This window comes from Hyperolius riggenbachi, chromosome 5 (assembly GCF_040937935.1).
Source record: "Hyperolius riggenbachi isolate aHypRig1 chromosome 5, aHypRig1.pri, whole genome shotgun sequence".
NCBI classification, from domain to species: Eukaryota; Metazoa; Chordata; class Amphibia; order Anura; family Hyperoliidae; genus Hyperolius; species Hyperolius riggenbachi.
This window is the reverse complement of record NC_090650.1, coordinates 163,059,442-163,087,039: the sequence shown is the minus strand read 5'-3', so window position 1 is coordinate 163,087,039 and position 27,598 is coordinate 163,059,442. Positions and strand designations below refer to the sequence as shown.

General features: G+C 42.5%; 1 protein-coding gene across 1 annotated transcript in view; it reads left to right on the top strand.

The window, feature by feature from the left end:
* The window catches only part of VPS41 (VPS41 subunit of HOPS complex), a 1,049,902-nt gene that overhangs the window by 405,093 nt on the left and 617,211 nt on the right, over nt 1-27,598 (top strand). Inside the window, exons 9-10 of the mRNA XM_068238292.1 lie at nt 19,380-19,509; nt 19,728-19,843. Coding sequence (XP_068094393.1) covers nt 19,380-19,509; nt 19,728-19,843 — 246 coding nt within the window. The remainder of the gene's footprint in view (nt 1-19,379; nt 19,510-19,727; nt 19,844-27,598) is intronic.

Sequence of the window (27,598 nt, the reverse complement as noted above, 5' to 3'; positions counted from 1 at the left end):
CTACGCTGGGGGAACCTACCTATATAACCTATACTGGGGGAAGCTGCCTATCTAACCTACATTGGGGGAAGCTGCCTTTCTAACCTTTACTGGGGAAACCTACCTATCTAACCTACACTGGGGGAAGCTGCCTATATAATCTATACTGGGGGAAGCTGCCTATATAATCTGTACGGGGGAAGCTGCCTATCTAACCTACACTGGGGGAAGCTGCCGATATAATTTATACTGGGGAAGCTGCCTATCTAACCTATACTGGGAGAAGCTACCTATCTACAGCCAAGCAAAGCCCCAGGGCCCCAGCCCAGCAAAGCAGAGCTCTCAGCAAAGTAAACCCCCCAGCCTAGCAAAGCCTCCTGGTCCCAGTCAAGCAAAGCCTAGTAAAGCCCCCAGCCCAGCAAAGCCCCCCAAAATGCCCACAGCAAATTGCCCAGCAAAGCCCCAGCAAGTCACCTAGCAAAGCCAGGCCGGCTCAACATCACCGCCAGCCAGGCCGGCACAGCATCACCATCAGCCAGGCCAGCACAGCATCACCACCAGCCAGGCCAGCACAGCATTACCACCAGCTGAGTACAGCGCACAGGCCAGCCAGCCGAAGGCAAGACAGAAGCCAGGTGAGGGGCCCCACCTATTACCACGCCCACTTTACACTGCATGGCCACACCCATTTTTCACTGTGGCGCGCCATGCGCACCGCACACTCGTTCCCTCTTGGTGCCCAGGGGTGCCCCGGATCTCCCAGGAACCTAGAAACGCCCGTCACCAAGTGCAACGGGAGTCGTAATCGGAATTATTTGTGGTTCACATGGCATAGGCAAGTGCATCGACAGACAAACAGATGCGCAGGCAGACAAGACAGACATTTACAGGTGTTTAAAGATACATAGACATTTACCCGGAGGTTAACAGTTAGAGCAAGCCTGTGGGGCCTACATAAAGTCATTTAGTTCAAAAAGTCTCAAACTGGCTGCGTGGCCGTACTGACCCATGGGGTGTGAGGATCAATGAGCAGCTGAGAGGTTTCCTGACCTAAGAGAGTACTACTCCACTAGTTTAGCAGCAGAACTGCTTGGGGGAAGAAAGCGTTCCTGCACCTCGTGGTTTTGGATGGGATACTTCTATAACGGTGACCCTGCGGGAGGAGATCAAACTAGCGACTGCCTGAGTGGGAGGGGTCATTAAAGATCCAGGTGGCCCTCGTCTTCATCCTAGCGGAGTGGAGGAGATTGAGAGATGGCAGCGGTGATCCGATGATCCTCTCACCATCAGTAATGACTCTGCAGCTTATACCTGTCACTGGCCGTCACACTAGCATACTTGACAATGACTGAAGAACAAAGGATGGACTCAATAGTTGCGATGTAGAAGCTGGTCAGCAGCTCCCGTGGCATGCCAATTTTTTTCAGTTTACACAGGAAGAACAACCACTGATGAGATTTCTTATGAATTTTGTTGGTGTTCTACCCCCATTTCGGGTCGTTGGTAAGGGTTGTGCTAAAGAACCACACCAATGGTACCTTATGCTGGGTACACACTATGAGATTTTCTGGCCGATTTACTGTCAGATCGATTATTTCCAACATGTCCGATTTGCTTTCCGATCGATGTCCAAGCATTTTCTGATCAACTTCCTATTAAAGTGAATGAAAATCGATCTGAAAATGCTGGGAAATCAATTGGAAAGCAAATCGGACATGGAAATAATCGATCTGATAGTAAATTGGCCAGAAAATCACATTGTGTGTACCCAACATTAGAGACTTCAGTATCACTTATATGGACTGGTGGGAGTGGAGGGCGGTGCCTCCTGAAATCAAGAATCAGTTCAACAGTCTTTGCTGCGTTGAGTACTAGGTAGTTATCCTTGCACCAGTTGCAGATTTGCTCAACTTTCGCTGCAGTACTTGTGCTCTCTGTTGTTGCCAATTAGGCCGATGATGGTAGTGTCATCTGCAAATTTGATGAACTTCTGAGAGCCAGTGGTTGAGGTACAGTTGTTGGTGTACAAGGAGGACAGGAGTGGGGACAGTACACATCCTTGCGGAGCAACAATGTTGGTGGTTCTCATGCTGGAGGAGCAGTTGCCGAGCTTGACCTGTCTCTGACAGGAAGAGTAAAATCAACTCCGAGCTACGCCAAGTCGACAAACAGGATATCTGGGCAGATCGTATTGAATGCTGAGCTAAAATCCAGGAACAGGATCCTAGCATAGGAATCTGGCCTGTCCAGGTGCTCTGTGATGTATGCCAGGCTGACGATAATGGCATCCTCAATAGAGATGGCCCAGCCTTGGAAAACTCATGGAGAAGCACATGATCAGTTTGATCAGCTGATAGATTTGTAAGCCTCTGATTTGCTGGTCATGATCATGTGTTAAACCCTTACACATCTATCAGCTGATCAAACTGATCATGTGCTTCTCCATGAGTTCTCCAAGACTGGGCCATCTCTAATCCTCAACAGACCTGTTGGCCCTATATGCACATTGGTGTGGGTCAAGGAGGCCGTTGGTGGACCTCTTAGGTGGGGGGAATGCCCATTGTCTCTTGGCTCTTTATGAAGAGTGTTTAAAATGTGGAATATTTTATCACAGGAAGCAGTTTTTGCAAATTCTATATCTGCATTTAAAGAGGGCTTGGATGATTATTAATAAACTTGTAAAATGTAAAGGGTTGCAACATGTTCTTACCAGACCTCTACCATTCTGTAAAATTAATCCCTAGTCTCTATCTTAATGGGCCCATACACTGGTCGATTTCAGCCATCGGTCGACAGTTGATCTGACCGCTCTGATCAAATCGGCTAGAAATTGATGCAGCAGGAAGCATGGTCGATTGGCCGATCAACTGATTTGCAGCCAATTTCGATTGATTTGCTCAATCAGTCCAGATGGAAAATCTAGGTCGATCGGCTGCTGGCAGCTGATCGATGGCCCATAGAGTTGCATTGGATCGAATGGTGCAATCATGCATTTCGATCGATTATCAATAGATTTCATTTTGCAATCTATTGGAAATCTGTTCCTAGTGTGTGACACATATCAGATAGATTCCTGTCAGATTCGATCTGACAGGCATCTGAAAGAAATTTATCGGATGGTCGAATCTGCTGCAAATCTATAAGTGTATGGCCACCTTTAGAGGTGAAGGTTATCAGCACACCAATTTGCAAGTTATAGCCCACTTTTTACTGTGCTAAGGTCCACAGTTAGTCCGACAATTGTTTTGGGAGCCACACAGGGTCTCCCTTTATTTAGGTGTGTGGCATGCAATGCACATTTATGTACAATGAGGTAAATACAGCATTAATCCCCAGTACCCCACCCCAAAAATGACCTCACAATTACACCATTCCCGCTATTACCACTGTAAACAAACAATATCACATTGTTTACAGTCCAATGTATGCATACAGTATATTACAGTTTTTAAAGGTAACAGTGTATTCTGTACTACAGGAGCCAAAGTTTCTTACAATTCCTTAGCATACTGATAGTGCCGCAGATCCATATAGTAGTTATGAATTAGGCAATTCAAATGACTAGTACAAAAAAGTTAATATTGGTCTCCCAATGGCAATACAATTGAAATCTCAACTGCGCTAAGTGCTACTGCAATACATAAGCAGAAATATCAATTGTTAGCGGGCCTTTATATCAGATCCTCAAACTACAAAAAAACTACCAACAAAAGTTAGACCAAGCCTCACTTACCAAGTATCACAAATCTTTAGTGTAAACATACAACCAAGAAAGTACATCAAAATTCACTGCAATAGAAACCATTAAAACACAATAGGAGCCTCAGAGATAACACAGCACCCCCCCCCCCCCCCCCCCGCTTTCATACCCACTCCATACATACATGACATTCATTCTATAGGTGGTTGTTTGCATGCACTTGTGTTAAACCATAGAACTCTGGGTGTTACAGCAAATACTGGTTGGACCACTGTTACATCACAATAGTTTACATTACAGTAAATTTTGATGCACTTCCTTGGTTGTCTGTTTACAATAAAGATTTTTGATACTAGGTAAGCGAGGCCTGGTCTAACTTTTGTTGGTAATTCAAATGACTAGTTCTGCCCCATTGCCATTACTTCTAGGATCTACAGCGATTAACTGTTACATAGTTACATAGTTATTTTGGTTGAAAAAAGACATACGCCCATCAAGTCTGTGTCTATGGTAAGCCCCACTGCACTGTGTCTATGGTAAGCCCCACTGCACTGTGTCTATGGTAAGCCCCACTGCAGGTATATGTGAGAATGTCCACCCCCTGACTCTCGTTGGGCATCAACCTAGTGTGGGCTGGTTACGTCTCCTAGCACGGCCATAGGCATGTTTGGCCACTCACCAGATATGCGTCTTGCAACTGCAATGGTCAGCAATAGGCTGAAATCAGCTGCAAAGTATTACAAATTTATACTCTGTATATGTAATGCTTCAAAGGGATGGCGGCAAAAGTTAAGAGAAAAAATTAGAAAAGGACAAGAGGGTGGAGGAGGAGACAGGGAAAGAAAGTGAGGGAGGGTTAGTCAAGGGGCAGAAAGAAGGGGAGGAAAAGGAGGCTTCCTCTTTCAAACAACCTACCAACATAAGAAAAAAGTGGTATGAGGGTAGGAAATCAAATATGAGAAAAACTTAACAAGTGACATATATTTACAGTAAATATACATCTGACCCTGAAAAATAAAAGTTAAAAATTAAATGCAACAATACTGTTCATGAAACATCCTTGTCTGTCCTTAACCCATTCGCGTTCCGTGGTTTTCACTTGAGCAATGTTCACCTCCCATTGATTAGCCTATAACTTTATCACTACTTATCACAATGAACTGATCTATATCTTGTTTTTTCCGCCACCAATTAGGCTTTCTTTGGGGGGTACATTTTGCTAAGAGCCACTTTACTGTAAATGCATTTTAACAGGAAGAATAAGAAAAAAACTGAAAAAATTCATTATTTCTCAGTTTTCAGCCATTATAGTTTTAAAATAATACATGCCTCCATAATTAAAACTCACGTATTGTATTTGCCCATATGTCCCGGTTATTACACCGTTAAAATTATGTCCCTATCACAATGTATGGCGACAATATTTTATTTGGAAATAAACGTGCATTTTTTCCGTTTTCCATCTATCACCATTTACAAGTTTAAAATAAAAAAATAGAAATATTTCATCTTTACATTGATATTTAAAAAGTTTAGACCCTTAGGTAAATATTTACATGTTTGTTTTTTATTGTAAGGTTTTTTTTTTTTTTATATTAACCGGTTCAGCACCGCAGTCCGAAAATCTCATGCATCCGAGCAACGTTCACCTCCCATTCATTCGCCTATAACTTTATTGCTACTCATCACAATGAATTGATCTATATCTTGTTTTTTTCGCCACTAATTAGGCTTTCTTTGGGTGCTACATTTTGCTAAGAATTATTTTTTTCTAAATCTATTTTAACAGGAAGATTAAGAAAGAAATGAAAAAAAATCATTATTTCTCAGTTTTTGGCCATTATAGTTTGAAATTAATATACGCTAGCGTAATTAAAACTCATGTATTTTATTTGCCCATCTGTCCCGCTTATTACACCATTTAAACGATGTCCCTATCACAATTTATGGTGCCAATATTTCATTTAGAAATAAAGGTGCATTTTTTCAATTTGTGTCCATCACTGTTTATAAGCTTATAATTTTAAATAATATAATAACGTATTCTCTTGACATGCATATTTAAAAAGTTCAGACCCTTGGGTAACTATTTATGTTGTTTTTGTTTTTTTTTAATTGTATTTTTTATTTTTATTTTTAATAAAAAAGTGTATGTGGGTAATTTTTGGTGTGGGAGGGAAACTGTTAATTTTAAATGTAAAATATATTTTTTTTTAATTAAAAATGAATTGTGGTGCAGTTTACTATTCGGCCACAAGATGGCCACAGTGAAAAAAGTCCTAGATGCGAACGATTTTGCATCTAGGAACTTAAAAGTAGGGGAAATGTTTCCTGGGGGCAGAAATACCACGCTCTCTGGAGAGAAAGCGTCGGTATTTCTGCGGGGAAGATAGATCGGTGAATGGGAATTATATTCCCATTCACTGATCGGGGGGCTAGCGGCGGGCAGCGGGAGCGGGCGCGGGGGCGCGCCCGATTGCGCGCACGAGGCGGCGGCAGCAGCAGTGCCTATCTGGACGAGGAAGCTCGTCCAGATAGGCCAAACTGGTTAAACATTTTATTTGGGTATTTTTGGGAGGGTGGGATGTAAACCATAGTTTTATAATGTAAATGTGTGTTTAGTTTTATTTTTTTTACTTTTAGTTGTAGTTTTACTTTTTGGCCACAAGATGGCGGCCATGAGTTTGTTTACATGATGTCACTCTAAGCGTAACATACGCTTAGAGAGACGCATGGGGGAGGCAACGGCCAGAAAAAGCGCAGCTTCCTAGAGAAGCTGTCGCTTTTTCAGCGGGGGAGAGGAATCAGTGATCTGGCACCATAGCCCGATTCACTGATTGCCTGGCTAACGAACCACGAGCGGGAGCGTGCGTGCACGCGCGCGATCGGCTGCGAGAGCGCGCATGGTTCCTGGACGTAGAAACTACGTCCAGGAACTAAAATAGGTTGATAAATATGGATCTGCAGCACTATTGGCACACTAAGGAATGGTAAACTTTGAAAGAAACTTTGGCTCCAGCAGTACACTGTTACCTCTAACAAAACTGTAATGTATGCAGATTGGACTGTAACCAATGTGATATTGTTTGTTTGCAATGGTAATGGCGGGAATAATGTCATTGTGAGGTCAGTTTTGGGATGGGGTACTGGGGATTAATGTTGTATTTGAATCAATGTGCATAAATGTGCACTGTATTCCACGTGCCTTGATAAAGGGAGACCCTGTTTGGCTCCCAAAACAATTGTCGCACTAACTGTGGACCTTGGCACCATAAAAAGTGTGCTATAACTTGCAAATTGGTGTGCTGATAACCTTCATCTCTGCATGCACTAGTGATATTGTCTATACCAGGTTTTCTCAACCAGGGTTCCTCGAGTACTCTGCAGGGGTTCCTTGGCATTTTCCCCCATCGTGGGGGTAGTATAATAGAGCACATTATAATAGGTGATACTTCAACAAAAAGCACTAAATTGGGGGGTCAGGAGACAGTATAATGAGTGGTAGTGTAATAGGGGTAGTGAAATAAACAGCCACACATACTTTTAAAGACCATGCCTCCTCCAAAATAAATGCAGGGGTTCCTCGAGATCAACAAATTGTTTGCAGGGGTTCCCTGATATCCCAAAGTTATTTGCAGGGTTCCTCCAGGGTAGAAAGGTTGAGAAAGGCTGGTCTATACAGTGGGATGCAAAATTTGGGCAACCTTGTTGACCGTCATGGTTTTCCTGTATAAATCATTGGTTGTTACGATAAAAAATGTCAGTTAAATATATCATATACTGTAGGAGACACACACAGTGATATTTGAGAAGTGAAATGAGGTTTATTGGATTTACAGAAAGTGCGCAATAATTGTTTAAATAAAATTAGGCAGGTGCATAAATGTGGGCACTGTTGTCATTTTATTGATTCCAAAACCTTTAGGACTAATTATTGGAACTCAAATTGGCTTAGTGACCCCTGACCTACATACACAGGTGAATCTAATTATGAAAACGAGTATTTAAGGGGGTCAGTTGTAAGTTTCCCTTCTTTTTTAAGTTTCTGAAGTGTAGCAACATGGGGGTCTCATAACAACTCTCAAATGACCCGAAGACAAAGATTGTTCACCATCATGGTTTAGGGGAATGATACAGAAAGCTGTCTCAGAGATTTCAGCTTACTGTTTCCACAGTTAGGAACATATTGAAGAAATGGAAGACCACAGGCTCAGTTCAAGTTAAGGCTCGAAATGGCAGACCAAGAAAAATCTTGGATCGACAGAAGTGATGAATGGTGAGAACAGTCAGTCAACCCACAGACCAGCACCAAAGACCTACAACATCATCTTGCTGCAGATGGAGTCACTGTGCATAGTTTAAGCATTCGGCGCACTTTACACAAGGAGATGCTTTATGCGAGAGTGATGCAGAGGAAGCCTTTTCTCCGCCCACAGCACAAACAGAGCCGCTTGAGGTATGCTAAAGCACATTTGGACAAGCCAGCTTCCTTTTGGAATAAGTTGCTGTGGACTTATGAAACTAAAATTTAGTTATTTGGGCATAACAAGAGGCGTTAGGCATGGAGGAAAAAGAACATCGTATTCCAAGAAAAATACTTGCTACCTACAGTAAAATATGGTGGTGGTTCCATCATGCGGTGGGGCTGTGTAGCCAGTGCAGAGACTAGGAATCTTGTCAAAGTTGAAGGGGCGCATGGGATCCACTTAGTATCAGCAGATTTTGGAGACCAATGTCCAGAATTTAGTAACAAAGCTGAAGCTGCACCGGGGATGGATCTTTCAACAAGACAATGACCCTAAACACTGCTCAAAAACCACTAAGGCAGTGATCTGAAAACTTGGCTCTCCAGCTGTTAAGGAACTACGAGTCCCACAATGCATTGTGGGAGTCTGACAGCCACAGTCATGATTCATAAAGGCAAATGCATTGTGGGACTTGTAGTTCCTTAACAGCTGGAGAGCCTAGTTTGCAGATCACTGCACTAAGGCATTCATACAGAGGAACAAGTACAACATTTTGGAATGGCCAGCTCAGTCCCCAGACCTGAATATAATTGAAAATCTGTGGTCTGAGTTAAAGAGAGCTGTCCGTGCTCGGAAGCCATCAAACCTGAATGAACTAGAGATGTTTTGTAAAGAAGAATGGTACAAGATACCTTCAACTCTCAATGGAACCTACAGGAAGAATTTAGAGGCGGTACTTTATGCAAAAGGAGTATCTACTAAATAGTGATTTCATTTCTTTTTTGTGGTGCCCAAATTTATGCACCTGCCTAATTTTGTTTAACCACTTTACCTCCCAGGGACGAGTATCTACGTCCCTGCAAAATCACTCAACACCTCGCAGGGACGTAGATACTGTACTCATCCCGTTGCTACCACGCACTTCCGCTCGCTCAAACACTTGTTCTCGCTGCAGATAGTTAAAGGGGAGATCAATAAATGGGAACGCAGATCTCATTCATTGATCTAAGTCACTGTGTCAATGATCGCCGGCATTAATGAGATGCCGCGGTCACTCACAAAACCGATACTTACACGTCCACGCATTACTCCCTATTCGCATACTGATAGTGTGCACTGGAAAGTTATGCGCGAGGGCATCTTGTGTCCAAATGGTAAAATTACACCAATACACTTAAAAAAAAACACCTACATTTACATTTAAAATTAACCCCTCACCTCCCACACTCTCCAATAGTTACCCAAATAAAACTCTTGTAAAATGCTTGTGTATATATATATATATATATAAATATATATATGTGTGTGTGTGTGTGTGTGTGTGTGTGTGTGTGTGTGTGTGTGTGTGTGTGTGTGTGTGTGTGTGTGTGTGTGTATATATATATATATATATATATTTTACTACAGAAATAGTTACCTTAGCCACTTGCCGACTGCCCACAGCCGATGGGCGGCGGCAAAGTGGACTCCAAAAGGACCGCAATACTCCCATCGGCGGCGTCTCCTTTCGGCGTGTAGGGGCAGCGATCGCGTCACTGGTGACGCGCGCTGCCCCTGGCAACAGGCTTCGCCCACCCGCGACGTCATCCCGCCGGCCGGTAGTAAGCGCCGGCTGGATGTTAACACTTCGATCGCCGCCATACAAGCGTATAATACACTTTGTAATGTATACAAAGCGTATTATACAGGCTGCCTCCTGCCCTGGTGGTCCCAGTGATCGAGGGACCACCAGGGCAGGCTGCAGCCCTCCCTATGTGCACCCAAACACACTGATATGTCCCCCCTGCCCTCTGATCGCCCACAGCACCCCTCAGACCCCCCCTGCCCACCCCCCAGACCCATGTTTGCACCCAATCACCCCCTAATCACCCATCAATCACCCCCTGTCATTATTTGTCAATGCAATTTTTCAGTTTAGGTCCTAAACTGCCCCCTGGGGGCTCCTGATCACCCCCCCACACACCCTCAGATCCTCCCCAGAGCCCTCCCACCCCTGTGTACTGTGTATACATCTATTCTCCCCTGTAATCTCCTGTCAATCACCCATCAATCACCTGTCAATCACCCATCAATCACCCCCTTTCACTAACACCTATTAGATCAGACCCTAACCTGCCCCTTGCGGGCACCTGATCACCCCCCACACCCTCAGAACGCCCGCACACCCGCCCTCAGATCGCCTCCGAAGTGCATTGTTTATATCTGTTCTCCCTTCTAATCACCCATCAATCACTCCCTGTCACTATCTGTCAACGCTATTTTTTTAGGTTAGGTCCTAAACTGCTCCTGATCACCTCCCCCCCCCCTCACACACACCCTCAGATCCTCCCCAGACCCCCCCCCCCCCTGTGTACTGTATACATCTATTCTTTCCTGTAACCACGCACTGATCACCTGTCAATCACCCGTCAATCACCCCCTGTAGCTAACACCCATCAGATCAGACCCTAACCTGCCCCTTATGGGCACCTGATCACCCGCCTGCACCCTCAGATCGCCCACAGACTGCCCTCAGGTCGCCTCCGAAGTGCATTGTTTACATCTGTTCTTCCCTCTAATCACCCACTGAACACCCATCAATCACCCTGTCACTACCTGTCACTGATACCCATCAGATCAGGCCCTAATCTGCCCCTTGCAGGCACCCAATCACCCGCCCACACCCTCAGAATGCCCTCAGACCCCAGCCCTGATCACCTCGCCAGTGCATTTCTTGCATCTATTCTCCCCTCTATTCACACCCTGATCACCTATCAATCACCCCGTCACCCCCTGTCACCACCTGTCACTGCTACCCATCAGATCAGACCCTAAACTGCCCCTTGCGGGCACCCAAACACCCGCCCACACCCTCAGATCACCCTCAGACCCCGCCTGAACACAACCTGTTCTCCCCTCTAATCACCCATCAATAACCCCCTGTCACTGCTACCCATCTTATCAGACCCTCATCTGCCCCTAATCACCCGCCCACACCCTCGGATCGCCCTCAGACACCCCCCCCCCCATCACCTCCCCAGTGCATTGCTTGCATCTATTTCCCCCTCTAATTACACCTTGAGACACCCATCAATCACCTCCTGTCACCACCTGTCACCCCCTAGCACACCTACCCATCATATCAGGCCCTAATTTGCCCCGTGTGGGCTCCTGATCACTCAGCTACACCCTCAGATCCCCCTTCGACCCCCTTCCGATCATCTCCCCAGTGCATTGATTGCATCTATTCACTCCTCTAATCACCCCCTGAGACACCAATCAATCACCTCCTGTCACCCCCTAGCACTCCTATCCATCAGATCAGGCCCTAAACTGCCACCTGCGGGTTTCTGATCACCCGGCCAAACCCTCACCCGCCCCACCGCAGTGACAGAATTTTTTTTTTCTGATCACTGCTGGTCTCTACGACTTAATTGTCGCTGAGACCAACCGTTATGCCACACAATACGCAACCGCCAATACAAGAAGCTACCATACCCAGCTTTTTCGGTGGAAACCACTCCAAGTTTCCGAACGTAACATTTTTTGGGGCCTTCTCCTTAACATGGGTCTAATCAAAAAGAATGTATTGCGGTCTTATTGGTCTACGCACCCAATACATCACATGCCCATATTCTCTGCTGCCATGTCCAGGTCACAATTTGAGAACATCCTGCGCTTCCTGCACTTCAGTGCCAATACAACCTGTCATCTAAGAGGCCACCCTGCTTATGACTGGTTCCACAAAATTCGGCCTCTCATAGACCACCTGTCATCAAAATTTGCAGATGCTTATACCCCTGAACAGTCACTTTGAGGCATTTGGTTTCCAGACTACTCCTCACGGTTTTGGGCCCCTAAAATGCCAGGGCAGTATAGGAACACCACCAAGTGACCCCATTTTAGAAATAAGACACCCCAAGGTATTTCGTTAGGTGTATGAGTTCATAGAAGATTTTATTTTTTGTCACAAGTTAGTGGAAAATGACACTTTGTGAAAAAAAAACAATAAAAATCAATTTCCGCTAACTTGTGACAAAAAATAAAATCTTCTATGAACCCACCATACAACTAACGTAATACCTTGGGGTGTCTTCTTTCTAAAATGGGGTCACTTGTGGGGTTCCTATACTGCCCTGGCATTTTAGGGGCCCTAAACTGTGAGGAGTAGTCTAGAAACCAAATGCCTCAAAATGACCTGTGAATAGGACGTTGGGCCCCTTAGCGCACCTAGGCTGCAAAAAAGTGTCACACATGTGGTATCGCCGTACTCAGGAGAAGTAGTATAATGTGTTTTGGGGTGTATTTTTACACATACCCATGCTGGGTGGGAGAAATATTATTATTATTATTATTGATTTATAAAGTGCCAACATATTCCGTGGCGCTGTACAAAGTAAGAAACAAACATGGGGTACATAATACAGACAATGGTGTACCTTAATATTCAAGATACATAATTAGTGACAAAATGCAAAAATGATACAGCATACAGAATACAAAATACAGAAGTGGTAATGACAGTGATAAAAGTAACTTGATGAATAAAATGTATAATGATTTCCAAGACACAACAGGGGGAGAGAGCCCTGCCCTTGCGAGCTTACAATCTAAAGGGAATGGGGGGAAACAAGAGGAGGGGTAGTATACGATAAAATATATAAAGGCAGTGTGTTTTAGGATACCTAGTAGGAGTGCAATTTGGTCTTAGGACAAAGGGAAGTGGCCTAGGGTAGTGCATATGCTTGTCTCTGTAAATGGACAATTGTGTGTAAAAAAATCAAAACATTGTCATTTACAGAGATATTTCTCCCACCTAGCATGGGTATGTGTAAAAATACACTCCAAAACACATTATACTACTTCTACTGAGTACGGCGATACCACATGTGTCACACTTTTTTGCAGTTTAGGTGCGCTAAGGGGCCCAACGTCCTATTCACAGGTCATTTTGAGGCACTTGGTTTCTAGACTACTAACGGTTTAGCGGGCTAGTAAAAAAAGGCGCACAGGGATAGTGGACAAAAAGGGCACCGCCATAGACTGCAATGCAAAATATCGGCTATTCGGCGCCCGACAGGAAAAAAGGGCGCCCGAGAAATAGCGGTTACAGGGATCGTGTTAACAAAAGTTTTCGTTTACAGAATAAGGTTTATAACAAATAACGTTTAAGAGTTCGTTTTGACTTTGTGTTATACTTATTTTTTTCGTTTTTAAATTTCGCTTATAGGAGTTTTTACTTATTTTTTCGTTTTAAAATTTTGCTTACAAAAGTATAACAACTAAATTTTCGTTGACACGACTTTTATCATTTAAAATTCGTTTTCATATGTATAATGCTTAAATACCATTTTCAACCTTATTGTATTAGAAATACATCGCTTTTGGTATTAACTTTGTTTTTACACTTATAATGCGTTGATTATAGTTACTAAAATATCGCTTTTAATATTACTGTTATTGTAAGATTTCTAATGCATACGCGATTGTAAGGATATGTATTGTGTGTGTGTGTGTGTGTATATATGTTTGTATACATATATATATATATATATATGTATGTATATATATATATATATATATATATATATATATATATATATATATATATACATATATACAGTGGTGTGAAAAACAATTTGCCCTTTCCTGATTTCTTATTCTTTTGCATGTTTGTCACACTTAAATGTTTCTGCTCATCAAAAACCGTTAACTATTAGTCAAAGATAACATAATTGAACACAAAATGCAATTTTAAATGATGTTTTTTATTATTTAGTGAGAGAAAAAACTCAAAAGCTACATGGCCCTGTGTGAAAAAGAAATTGCCCCCTGAACCTGAACCTAATAACTGGTTGGGCCACCCTTAGCAGCAATAACTGCAATCAAGCATTTGCGATAACTTGCAACAAGTCTTTTACAGCACTCTGGAGGAATTTTGTCCCACTCATCTTTGCAGAATTGTTGTAATTCAGCTTTATTTGAGGGTTTTCTAGCATGAACTGTCTTTTTAAGGTCATGCCAGAACATCTCAATAGGATTCAGGTCAGGACTTTGACTAGGCCTCTCCAAAGTCTTCATTTTGTTTTTCTTCAGCCATTCAGAGGTGAATTGCTGCTGTGTTTTGGGTCATTGTCCTGCTGCAGCACCCAAGATCGCTTCAGCTTGAGTTGACGAACAGATAGCCGGACATTCTCCTTCAGGATTTTTTGGCAGACAGTAGAATTCATGGTTCCATCTATCACAGCATGCCTTCCAGGTCCTGAAGCAGCAAAACAACCCCTGACCATCACACTACAACAACTATATTTTACTGTTGGTATGATGTTCTTCTGCTGAAATGCTGTGTTACTTCTATGCCAGATGTAACGGGACACGCACCTTCCAAAAAGTTCAACTTTTGTCTCATCGGTCCACAAGGTATTTTCCCAAAAGTCTTGGCAATCATTGAGATGTTTTTTTAGCAAAATTGAGACGAGCCTTAATGTTCTTTTTGCTTAAAAGTGGTTTGCACCTTGGATATCTTCCATGCAGGCCGTTTTTGCCCAGTCTCTTTCTTATGGTGGAGTCGTGAACACTGACCTTAATTGAGGCAAGTGAGGCCTGCAGTTCTTTAGATGTTGTCCTGGGGTCTTTTGTGGCCTCTCGGATGAGTTTTCTCTGCGCTCTTGGGGTAATTTTGGTCGGCCGGCCACTCCTGGGAAGGTTCATCACTGTTCCATGTGTTTGCCATTTGTGGATAATGGCTCTCACTGTGGTTTGCTGGAGTCCCAAAGCTTTAGAAATGGCTTTATAACCTTTACCAGACTGATAGATTTCAATTACAGTACTTTTGTTCTCATTTGTTCCTGAATTTCTTTGGATCTTGGCATGATGTCTAGCTTTTGAGGTGCTTTTGGTCTACTTCTCTGTGTCATATAGCTCCTATTTAAGTGATTTCTTGATTGAAACAGGTGTGGCAGTAATCAGGCCTGGGGGTGACTACAGAAATTGAACTCAGATGTAATAATCCACCTTTAAGTTATTTTTTAACAAGGGGGGGCAGTCACTTTTTCACACAGGGCCATGTAGATTTGGAGTTTTTTTTCCTCAGTAAATAATAAAAACCATCATTTAAAACTGCATTTTGTGTTCAATTAGGTTATCTTTGACTAATAGTTAACGGTTTTTGATGAGCTGAAACATTTAAGTGTGACAAACATGCAAAAGGATAAGAAATCAGGAAGGGGGCAAATAGTTTTTCACACCACTGTATATATATATATATATAGTGTTCTCCCCAGAATTATTTTCCAGCCGGGTGGCATGAAAAAGCAGCCGGGTGGGGAGAGATGAAAATGCAGGGCAACTCTGCTTACAGCATAGGAGGTGGTGAGGAGGTGAGCCAATGACAGCCGGGTGGTCACCAAATCTAGCCGGGTGAAGCACCCGGCTAAAAGAGCCTGGGGAGAACACTGCTGTATATATATATATATATATATATATATATATATATATATATATATACATTTTCTATTTATAATATTATTAATGTATACGTGATTTTGAGGCTATTTATTTTATTACAAATATATACATTATTTTATTCATGTTATTTGTAGTGAAGTATTTTAAGGATTAAATATATTATTGTTTATATGTGTTTAGGGTGTTTGTGCGGTGGGGATGGTTAGGTTTAGGCATTACCAGGGGGGTCTAGGGGTTAGGGATAGGTACAGGGAGGGTTAGGTATAGTTACAGTATAATAAACGCAACCAGGGGGTGGTTAGGGTTAGGCACCACCAGGGGGGTGGTTAGGGTTGGGCACCACCAGGGGGGTCTAGGGGTTAGGGATAGGTGCAGGGAGGGTTAGGTATAGTTACAGTGCAAAATACACCACCAGGGGGATGGTTAGGCACCACCAGGGGAGATTTAGGGTTAGGCACCACCAAGGGGTGGTTAGGTTTAGGCACCACCAGGGGGGTGGTTAGGTTTAGGCACCACCAGGGGGGTGGTTAGGTTTAGGTAGGCACCACCAGAGGGGTGGTTAGCTTTAGGCACCACCAGGGGGTGGTTAGGTTTAGGCACCACCAGGGGGGTGGTTAGGGTTAGGCACCACCAGGGGGGTGGTTAGGGTTAGGCACCACCAGGGGGGTGGTTAGGGTTAGGCACCACCAGGGGGGTGGTTAGGGTTAGGCACCACCAGGGGGTGGTTAGGTTTAGGCACCACCAGGGGGGTGGTTAGGTTTAGGCACCACCAGGGGGGTGGTTAGGGTTAGGCACCACCAGGGGGGTTGTTAGGGTTAGGCACCACCAGGGGGGTGGTTAGGGTTAGGCACCACCAGGGGGGTGGTTAGGGTTAGGCACCACTTTAGCACTACATTTTCGTTTACAACCTCTTAAACTAAAAATATGATTTTGCATTAAAACTTACAATTTCGGCTATACCCCGCGCCCTTTTTTCTAGGCGCCCTTTTTTGGTAGACGCTAGGGCAGTATAGGAACCCCACAAGTGACCCCATTTTAGAAAGAAGACACCCCAAGGTACTCTGTTAGGAGTATGGTGAGTTTTTTTTGTCACAAGTTAGTGGAAAATGACACTTTGTGAAAAAAAAAAAGTCCTATGAGCACCTTTAGGCTTTACAGGGGTGCTTACAATTTAGCACCCCCCAAAATGCCAGGACAGTAAACACACCCCACAAATGACCCCATTTTGGAAAGTAGACACCCCAAGGTATTCAGAGAGGGGAATGGTGAGTCCGTGGCAGATTTCTTTTTTTTTTTTTTTGTCACAAGTTAGCAGAAATGGAAACTCTTTTTTTGTTGTTTTTGTTTCAAAGTGTCATTTTCCGCTAACTTGTGACAAAAAATAAAATCTTCTATGAACTCACCATGCCTCTTAGTGAATACTTTGGGATGTCTTCTTTCCAAAATAGGGTCATTTGGGGGGTATTTATACTATCCTGGAATTTTAGCACCTCATGAAACCTGACAGGTGTTCAGAAAAGTCAGAGATACTTCAAAATGGGAAAATTCACTTTTGGCACCATAGTTTGTAAACGCTATAACTTTTACCCAAACCAATAAATATACACTTATTGGATTTTTTTTTTATCAAAGACATGTGGCAGAATAAACTTGGACAAAATGTATATATAAATTTTACTTTATTTGAAAAATGTCAGCACAGAAAGTTAAAAAAATCATTTTTTTTTGACAAAATTCATGTCTTTTTTGATGAATATAATAAAAACTAAAAATCACAGCAGCAATCAAATAGCACCAAAAGAAAGCTGTATTAATGACAAGAAAAGGAGGTAAAATTCATTTAGATGGTAGGTTGCATGACCGAACAATAAACCGTGAAAGCTGCAGTGGTCTGAATGGAAAAAAAGGCTCTGGTCCTTAAGGGGTAGAAAGACTGTGGTCCTCAAGTGGTTAGGGACTGAACTTTTTTTAATATGTATGTCTAGAGGGTATATTACTGTTACTTTTTAAATTATGGGCTTGTAATTAGTGATGGACGCAAAACTGAAAAAATGCACCATTATTTCCAAATAAAATATTGGCACCATACATTGTATTAGGGAAATATTGTAAACGTTGCAATAACCAAGACAAATGGGCAAATAAAATGTGTGGGTTTTAGCCACAGTAGAACGTTTTATTTTAAAACTATAATGGCCGAAAACTGAGAAATAATTAATCTTTCTCCATTTTTTTCTTATTATTCCCATTAAAATGTAGCTAGAATAAAATAATTCTTAGCAAAAAGTACCACCTAAAGAAAGCATAATTGATGGCGAAAAAAACAAGGTATAGATAATTTCAGTATGATAAGTACTAATAAAGTTATTGGCAGATAAATGGACGCAGTGCTGAAAGATGAAAATTGCTCTGGTTTTTAAAGGGGAAAAACCCTTGGAGGTGAAGTGCTTAAAATGAACACATGATGTACCTGCAAATGAATATTACATACTTACCTTGCCGTCTGTTCCTCTCAGAAGCTCACTATTTTCTGACAACATTTTGTCAGCATTGAAATTGTTCAGTTGCTGTCAGTTATAACTAAAAGGACAACTGATGTGCAAGGTAATGCCCATGTTTCCCTATGGCACAAGTTGGCGACATTACAGTTTAACAGTAACAGGATAGAGAATTCCATCGATCACAGTGAACAAACAGGAAGTGGGAGAGGAGAAGAATATTGATGCTTAGACCAGATGGGAGGGAAGTATTTACGTGTGTATTTTATTTTGACTTTTATTTTTCAGTTCAGGTTTGCTTTCAGGGGCCAGAATTGTCCAGGCTTAAAAGAGATTCACAAAAGTACATTTTTTTTTTTTCCTTAAAGGGAAGGTCCAAGCAAAAAAAAAAAATGAGTTTAACTTACCTGGGGCTTCTACCAGCCCCATGTAGCCATCCTGTGCCCTCATAGTCACTCACTGCTGCTCCAGTCCCCCGCTGGCAGCTTTCTGACCTCGGAGGTCAGGGCCGCATTGCGTACATTTTTACGCATTCCCGCTAGTGCAGGAACATTAACATATACATTTTTACGCGTTAGTGGTGCAACGCATACATTTTTGTTCCTGCACTAGCTGGAATGCGTAAAAATGTATGCAATGGGGCCCTGACCTCCGAGGTCAGAAAGCTGCCAGCAAGGGACTGGAGCAGCAGTGAGTGACTACGAGGGCACAGGATGGCTACATGGGGCTGGTAGAAGCCCCAGGTAAGTTAAACTCATTTTTTTTTTTTGCTTGGACCTTCCCTTTAACACTGAAAGCATTTGTATATGTATTCAGTGAAATATGTATTTTAAAAATCTATTAAAAAAACATGTTTGTTTCATCAGGTAATTTCTGTGAACTAATAAACTGCAATGTCAATGGGTAATTGGGACATCTTTAAATCTTAATTAAAGTTAGAGCTTAAAGAAGAACTACTTTTCCACCTAATGGGCATGACTCGCATAGCTTTTCCATCTGTTTTCACCTTCTCTTTGTTAAATTTTTAAGCTTCCAAACAGCAAAAATATATTATAATTAATGTAAGAAAAGTAATACTGAAATTAAGTTAATCAGGAACAGCTTACTCTGAGTGATTGGTTTGCTTGTAAGTGTGCCGAAAGGGTATTTTTATCATTTAGGTGATACATAAGTAATTTATGAGAAGTTTTGTGAATAGAGCCAATTGCCTACATAGTTAACACCTTCTTTTGAAACCCCCCCCCCCCCCCCCTCTACTTTTTAACTGGTTTAACTGTTGCTTCTTTCCAGAATAAGGAGTCTTGTGCAAGACCACGCCTTGATATTATTCAGCCGCAAGCAGATTCATGTGAAGAGGTGTCTTCAGATGCCATAACAGTCAGAGGCTTTCAGGAAAATGAGTGCAGAGATTATCGATTAGGTAAGAAATCCATGATGGAGTAGTAAGATAATTGCATGGTTACCAAATTATAGGCCACTTTTTATTGTGCCAAGGTCCAGTTAGTCTGACAATTGTTTCGGGAGTCATGCAGAGTCTCACTTTAACAAGGTGTGTGGCATACTGTGCACCTTTATGTACAATGTACATAATGATCTTTTCATGCTAAACGACTTTGTTAAAAATGTGTTTCTTCCCAGAATATGCTGAAGGCGAGTCCCTGTTTTACATTATAAGTCCAAGAGATGTTGTTTTGGCAAAAGAAAGAGATCAGGATGACCATATTGATTGGTTACTGGGCAAGAAGAAATATGAGGTATGTTGGCACTAATTTAGATAGCGTTGCTTTTCATTTTTAAAAAGATACTATATTTTACATGTCCTATTTTATTTTCAAAAAGAAACACAATTTACTAAGCATTCATTGTTTTGCTATGCATTTACAATTTACTGCTTTGCATGCAATGGACAGTTGCATAGTTTAAAGGGAAGTGAAAAAAAAAAGTATGATATAACTATTTGTATGTGTAGTACAGCTAAGAAATGGAACAATAGTAGCTCAGATATGAGTCTTGTATTGTTTTCATTACAGGAAGAGTTAAAGAAAACCTGTATTGAAAAAAAGGCGCCTGGAGTGTACTTACCTCGGGAGGGGGAAGCTTCTGGATCTGATTGAGGCTTCCCACGTCCTCCTCTGTCCCACGGTAGTCTCGCACGTGCTCCGAATGGCAGCTATGTAAATATTTACCTTCCCGGCTCCAGAGCAGGCGCAGTAGCGGCTCTCTTCTCAGGATCAAGTCGCCTGCACAGTAGAGCGGACCCGACTAGGATCGGCTATTTCCGCCTGATCTGAGCCGAGATTCACTACTGCACCTGTGCTGGAGCTGGGGAAGATAAATATTGCAGGCGCTATTGTGCACCCGCTTCCTCAGGCAATATTGTGGAGCATGAAGAAGGCAGACACAGTATGCTCCAGGTCCCATACTTTAAAATTGTGTATTATCAATCTAAAAATGTTACTATTAGAACAGACTTTGCTCAGTGTCCCTGCGGGACTGCTGGGCAACCTTAAAGAGAACCCGAGCCGGGCGTCAAACAGTTAAAAACGAATATGCTGCTTGATCTGAGGGGGTTGCCAGATCAGATGGCTTCCATTACCTCCTCTCCCCGCCACTCCTAGCTGCTACAATAAATTGCTTTCAGTTTCGTGACCTTTGAGTTTACGAAGCTAGAGAAGCAGCGTCTGTGCTCTCACAGCACTGATTGATGTGGAGGGGGCAGGGAGCAGGGAGCAAGCAGAGGAGAGCCTGTTAGAAGGCTCTGATAGACAGTGAAGCAGCATTTTGCAGGAATTCCTTATCCTGCTTAGGTATACCCCTTTCCCGTAAGTGTGTCGACATCTGTATGTCAGGAAATTCCAGGAAGGGGGGGCTAGCAGGGCAAAGGGGGCACTAAGAGCAGCGAGCAGGGCACACAGAGGCATGTTCTTCAGATGGGAACATGCCTCTGTGTCCCTCTTTTTAGATTTTAAGCCGCCTCGGGTACTGTTTAATATTGCAGATGCCCTGCGTTCTCATAAAATCATAAGGCAGTACACAAAAGTAACGCTATACAAATACATATAATAAAAACATAATAAATATCATCAGATGTTTAAATTTTACCAGCATACACCTTATAAATATCACTTTCCTGCTTTAGGTAGTTTTATAATGTGCATAACCGAGCAGTTTCAATAGTTTTCAGCTGCATTATGTGCAGGCAGAATTGATCCTGCCCATTATAATTATACATTGCCTAAAGAGCATACAGTGTATGTATATAGGTGACAGGTCTATCTGGTGCACACTGTGCTGTTATGCTGGACTAAAGCTGGTCACTAATGGTCCAATTTCTAGCGAAAAATCGTTGTCCAGTATAATAAACACCTGGCACCTTTATAGCATTTCAGGCAGAAGCAACACTATATGTAGGTTGCTGTGGTGATGAGGAGGGCAGGGGAAAAAAGTGACAGCTGTATAAGTCTATAGGGTCGCTGTGTAGCTAAATAGTGGGCTGACTATAATGTCCAATGTGAGCGGAGAGAAGGGCGGAAACGTCCTCCTTTGCTGCACGTGTTTTGAATGCAAGTTGTGTAATCTGCCCATGTGTGGGCTCTGCACAGGGCCGGTTCTCTCAAAAAGCAAGGTGAAACATTTGCATCACATGCAGAGATTTCAGGGGCAGCATTTTTGTACTGTGTGTACCTTCCTGAGAAGAAATGGAGAGGCTATCGGTGAGCAGTTTGTTTGTCACAGACTTACAGCCAACCAGGGTGCTATTGTGTTGAGCTGCAGCATGTCATGTGAGAACATTAAATGAAGCAAATTGGACAATGAAGTAAATTGTCGGATACTGTGCGATCATTCCAAGTCGGGGGAGGGGTGGGGCATCCTTACAAGTTTGCCTCAGGCAGCAAAAAGTCTAGAACCGGCCCTGGCTGTGCACATCTATGCAGCTGGTCAACTCGGGTGCAGCCTGTATTTGGAAGCGCTGCCAATATTTCCTGCTTTGTTTATACCAGCTGAATGTAACAAATTTGTGTTGGGATCGGGGAGGCGGAGCTAAACTGTAAACTGTTTACTTTACACAGCAAAGCAGAGAGAGAAAGAGAGAGAACACCCAGAAAGCTGCAGCTGATGATTATTTACACACATTTGTAACTATATTTTTGCTTTATATAATTCTGAACACATTTTACTCCAAGTATTAGAGCCAGTGAAGATTATTTCTGTATGCTGGATCTGCTGGACACAGTCCTCCATAGTAATACCTACAGTGAACACACTTCCCTGTAAATGTAATGTTTTCTTCTCATAAGACATGAAAAGATGAAAAAATCCTTTGTTTTGCTATTTTCTAGTAATTACTGGAAATATGTGGCATTTAGAATTTTAGTTAACTTTGATAGTTGTCCTTTATAGATGCATGCACACATGCACGTTTACAGTTTCCCTCAGGGACTGGAACTTGATCCCTTGCCAAGCCAAGATTGTTCATCCACTGTTTCTTAAAAGATATGTTAAAAGAGACTCGTTGTCACTGCTCTTACAAATTATTAAGATCAATATACCCGCTGCTTACCTCAAGGAAGTGAGTGAACCGGATTTCAACTTGTAGTTATATAAGATTCAAACAAAACATATGAGGAGCACTGGATATTAACCATTTATGCTGCCTGGACGTGATTGTCACATCCAAACGGCTGCTGTAGCGCTGCTGCGCACTCCCACGTGCGCACGTTTTCCCCCGTTAGCCTGGAGCTCAATGAATGGGAACATAGTTCCTATTCATTGATCTAAGTACCCGGTAGAAAGACTGATGGCTTCTTATCAGAAACCACCGTCTTTCTGATTAAAAAAAAAAAATGTTTCCCGTCCTCCTTATGCTTCCTGAAAGCGAGAGCGTTCACTTCGAGGACTAAAAATTTTTTTTGACTGTGGCCATCTTGGGGCCAAATAGTAAAACTACATCTACATACATTTTTCAATGAAAGAAACACACATTATTACGTTTAAAATTAACTGTCTACCTCCCACACCAAAAATTACCCAAATAAAATTTTTAATGAAAAAAAAAATTACAATAAAAAAAAAAACAGTTATTTAAGGGTCTGAACTTTTTTTTAATATGCATGTGAAGAGGGTATATTACGAACATTTTTTAAATTATAAGCTTGTAAATAGTGAAGGACGCAAAACTGAAAAAAATGCACCTTTACTTCCAAATAAAATATTGGTGCCATACATTGTGATAGGGACATAATTTAAATGGTGTAATAACTGGGACAAATGGGCAAATAAAATACATAGGTTTTAACTATGGTAGAATGTATTATTTTAAAGCTATAATGGCCAAAAACTGAGAAATAATGATTTTTTTCAATTTTTTCCTTAATATTCCTGTGAAAATGCATTTAGAAACAAATAATTCTTAGCAAAATGTACCACCCAACGAAAGCCTAATTGGTGGCGGAAAAAACAAGATATAGATCAATTCATTGTGATATTGTAAGTAGATATATAAATAAACTTGCTTGTACAAAAATCGACAAGTATCATGTCTGCTTCGGGGAGGTGAGTCCACCACCGCCTCCCGAGGAGTTTTAAAACTTTTAGATATATATTTTTATCCTTTTGGCGCCTCTGTTCTACTTACAATATCAGTTTTCCACCCCTGGTGGAGGGGTCGAATCCCTTTAATCTTAATCCTGAGTGAGAACAGGTCTAATCTCCTCACCTGCCTATACAGTGGTTGCCTATATGGTAACCCTGACTTGTGAGTATATCTATCATATACTTTTTCATTTTACCCATTACTTTACTTACTACACTATATTGAGCTCTCTGTGTCCCTTCTTTCCAATTCATTGTGATAATTAGTGATACAGTTATTGGCGAATGAATGGGAAGTGAAAATTGCTCTGATGCATAAGGTGAAAAATACCCGCGGGCTGAAATGGTGAAATTAAAAGGTTTTTATCCTCTCTAAAAAGAGTTAAAAGAGATTCTTAGAAAGTACATAATATAAAATGCCAGGATTTAGAATCTGTCTCATAAAAATATACAAATTTACAGATATCTGTCACTCTCATGCAGCCAAAGATACGAGCACTCAGAGCTACCTGGTGTCCTTTAAAAAAAAAAAAGTTTAAAAAATATAATATTATGTCCTATGAATTAAGGTTTTGAGTGCACCATTCTTGCACAAAATATTAAAAAAAGAGTGGCAGTCAATAGTATCCAAGTTATGGCTGTACTGTATTCTTGTCTTTTATGATGGTATATGCTGGATTCCACCTAGATTGTAGTGCACATATATTGTTACTTGTTCGGAGTATTGCCCAAACTATTCTTCAGTTCTTATTGCTCTAAACATTTCCTCTATGGCAGTGTTTATCAACTCAGTCCTCAAGTACTCCCAACAGTACATGTTTTGCAGAAAACCACAGAGGTAGTTAATGCATGCTGCTAAAACACTAATTATCTCAACTGTGAATGCTTGTGGTTTTCTGCAAAATATGCACTGTTGTGGGTACTTAAAGACCGAGTTGAGAAACACTACTCAACTACTCACTACTGGGGTTCACTCATGGCTGTACCTCTCACACTTGTTTCCCCGGGGTTATACCTCTGATAGAGTCCCAGTGTGAGAAAACGCGGAAAAGCCGCCGCCAATACACAAGGTGCGGCGGCGGATTCCACATCTAATACAGCAGAAACATTACAACACATGACTGGTGTGGCTGGGACTGATAGTCCACACTGGCTTAGGAGGACGCGCGCGCAGAGAGGCAGGGCCTTTATGGCAGTCAGAGGAAGGTCAGCTGACCAGGCCGGTCAGCTGACAATTGCAGCAACTTTCATTGGTCTAGCACTTAGGGGAGGCGCTGGAGAGCGCTGGTGTATATATACTGGGTGATGGTAATTTCTCTGGTGTCTGGCGCTGCGATCACTACGCGGTAGCACTCAGACCTTGTCAGTATCTGTGTTTATTAGTCAGTTTCCAAAGGTGTTGATGATCACGGAGCTCACACCTTAGCCTAGGAATTCAGTTACTATCTGTATTGTTATCTAGACCAGTTTCCAAGGTGTTGACGGCCATGGAACTCACACCTTAGTCTAGGATTTCTGTACCATCTATATTATTTGTATTATCTAGTTTAGTTCCTGGAGTGTGAGAATCTTGGAGCTCACACTCAAGCTTAGGCATTGTTGATTATCTGTTATGACCCTCTGCAATTCTGACCATTCTCCTGATCTCTGATTTTGTACCTTGTCTTTCTGATTCTCTGTTGCCGAAACCCGGCTAGTCTCTGGATTCTGTATCTGCCTACTGTCTCTGTACTTTGTCTGTCCGTGTGTCAACGACCTGGCTTGTCCGACCTCGAGAACTATCTCCCCTGTTAGGAGATAGTTCACAGATCTGTCAGTGACACTCCACCACTGGTGTCACTCACGTTCTGTCCTTCCCACTGTCTCAGCTTGGCTCCGCCCCTTGGGGAGCAGCAGGCTGGTGAAAGGAAGCTAATCCTTAACAGTAGATCCTACTGTCTAGCACCCATTCTCCGGGTGCTTTCCTCAAAGTATTACTGTTGCACCAAACACTCTCATATCTCAGGTGTCCAGAGGTTAGAAGATATATCTGATTATCGGTGACACTGCAGATCATCAATAATCAGGTATATTCTGCATTCTCGGTGATACTGCAGATCACCGGTAATCAGACCCTCTCTGTGTTACACTGTTAAGCTTGGGGGTGTAATCTCCACAGTCAGCATACAACACATAAGCTGACGTGAAGGAGGTACACACACCAGCACAAGGGATCAGGATATCCCCAGTTTAGTGGAGGAGAGGACTGACTCCAATAGGAGATTGTGGTGCACAGAGCCGGTGCAGATCTGAACAGCCACAAACACTTTCGTAATAACGTCTCAGCGCAAGGTAGCGCTGAGCGCATAAACCAGGACTGAGGAGATCAGGACAGGTAGACAGAATGAACGCTTGCTAGCTAGCGATTACTTAGCGACAGCAAGCGTCCAAAACCAGACAGACTGGAATGAGGCAGCCAATGCGTTGCGGCGATGGCGTGCCTCACAAAGACAGGACAGGAGAGACAGGAAATAGCAGGATCGAGATAGATGAACGTAACACAGATAAATATACAATAAGTATGTTTTCCTAGCGTATTACAATTACAGCTATCAATGAAACTATTCGTAACGTCTGACTAACATATGTATATATTGGCAATGAACCGATATATGACATAAGCAGGAACTCTGACTAAGACTGAAGTAATACAGGGAACAGGACTCAGAAGGATTCGCTATCTCTTCGCAGAGATGAACGCAATCCACAAACAGGACCAGGAACAGGATAACTAGCTCAGCACGGGTGTTCACGATACGCGCAAACTACCAAAACGTGCTGGAAAACTGACTAGCTGAACACAGGAAATAAACAGTTCGTGTACGTATATATCAGCGACACTGATATATTAACGTAACACGAATACAAGGAAAATAACAAAATGCGCAAGTATGCGTATATATTGGCGATGAACCAATATATGACACAAGACAAGCAAGTAGCAACTTCTAGAACAAGAGCAGAACTAGGAGGACTCGCTGACCCCTTCGCAGGAGTCAGCGCAGTCCACACGGACCAGGAACGAGGTGGGGCACGAGCAGAGTAACAGATAGAGTCTGAAACTATGATAGCCCATGAGGCATTGCAGGAAGCAGTTCTTTATACTGAGGTCATCCAATGGGAGCAGACCTGCAGATTCCCACACAAGTGAATGGTAATTAATCACAGGCTGATAGCAGGAAAAGGCAGACAATGATATGCAGCCTGCAGGAAAGGGACCGCCCCTCCACTGCAGCAGACAATGTTTGTTTACACAAAAGCATATTAAACTGTCATAAACTTCAGAGCGACTGCAGATGGAATCAGCAACTAGTTTAAGTGCAAACCAAACTATGCAAGCAAATGCATGTAATGACATTAGAACTGCTTGGTTTGCAATACCAGTGCAGTCAGCAGTAAACGCTACAGAAGCGATCATAACATACACCGATCGTTACAGAACGCCAGACCAAAAATGCAAATGGACGCACACACTGACCGTCTGGGCGCACTTACCACTTCGGTGGACTCCATCAACCTAGTGCTGGGTAATCAGAAAGCTATGATTGATGCTTTGTCCGGTTCTCTACGTACCCTTCAGACGGCAGTGGATGAAGTGCGATCCCCTCCTAGCACAGACATACGTATGCCTGTACCTGAAAAATGTTCTGGTCACAGATCTGACTTTCGAAATTTTAGGAGTTTTGTCATATTTTGAGTTAAGACCTAGATCTTCAGGAACCATGACCCAAAGGGTCACATTTATTAAAACTCTGTTATTGGGCGATTCCCAGACCTGGGCATACAGTCTGCCCGTTGGAGATGTAGCTTTAAACTTTAGACATTGCCTCGACTTCTGAGCGGAAGCTCAAGTTACTGCGTCAAGGCAAGGGTTCGGT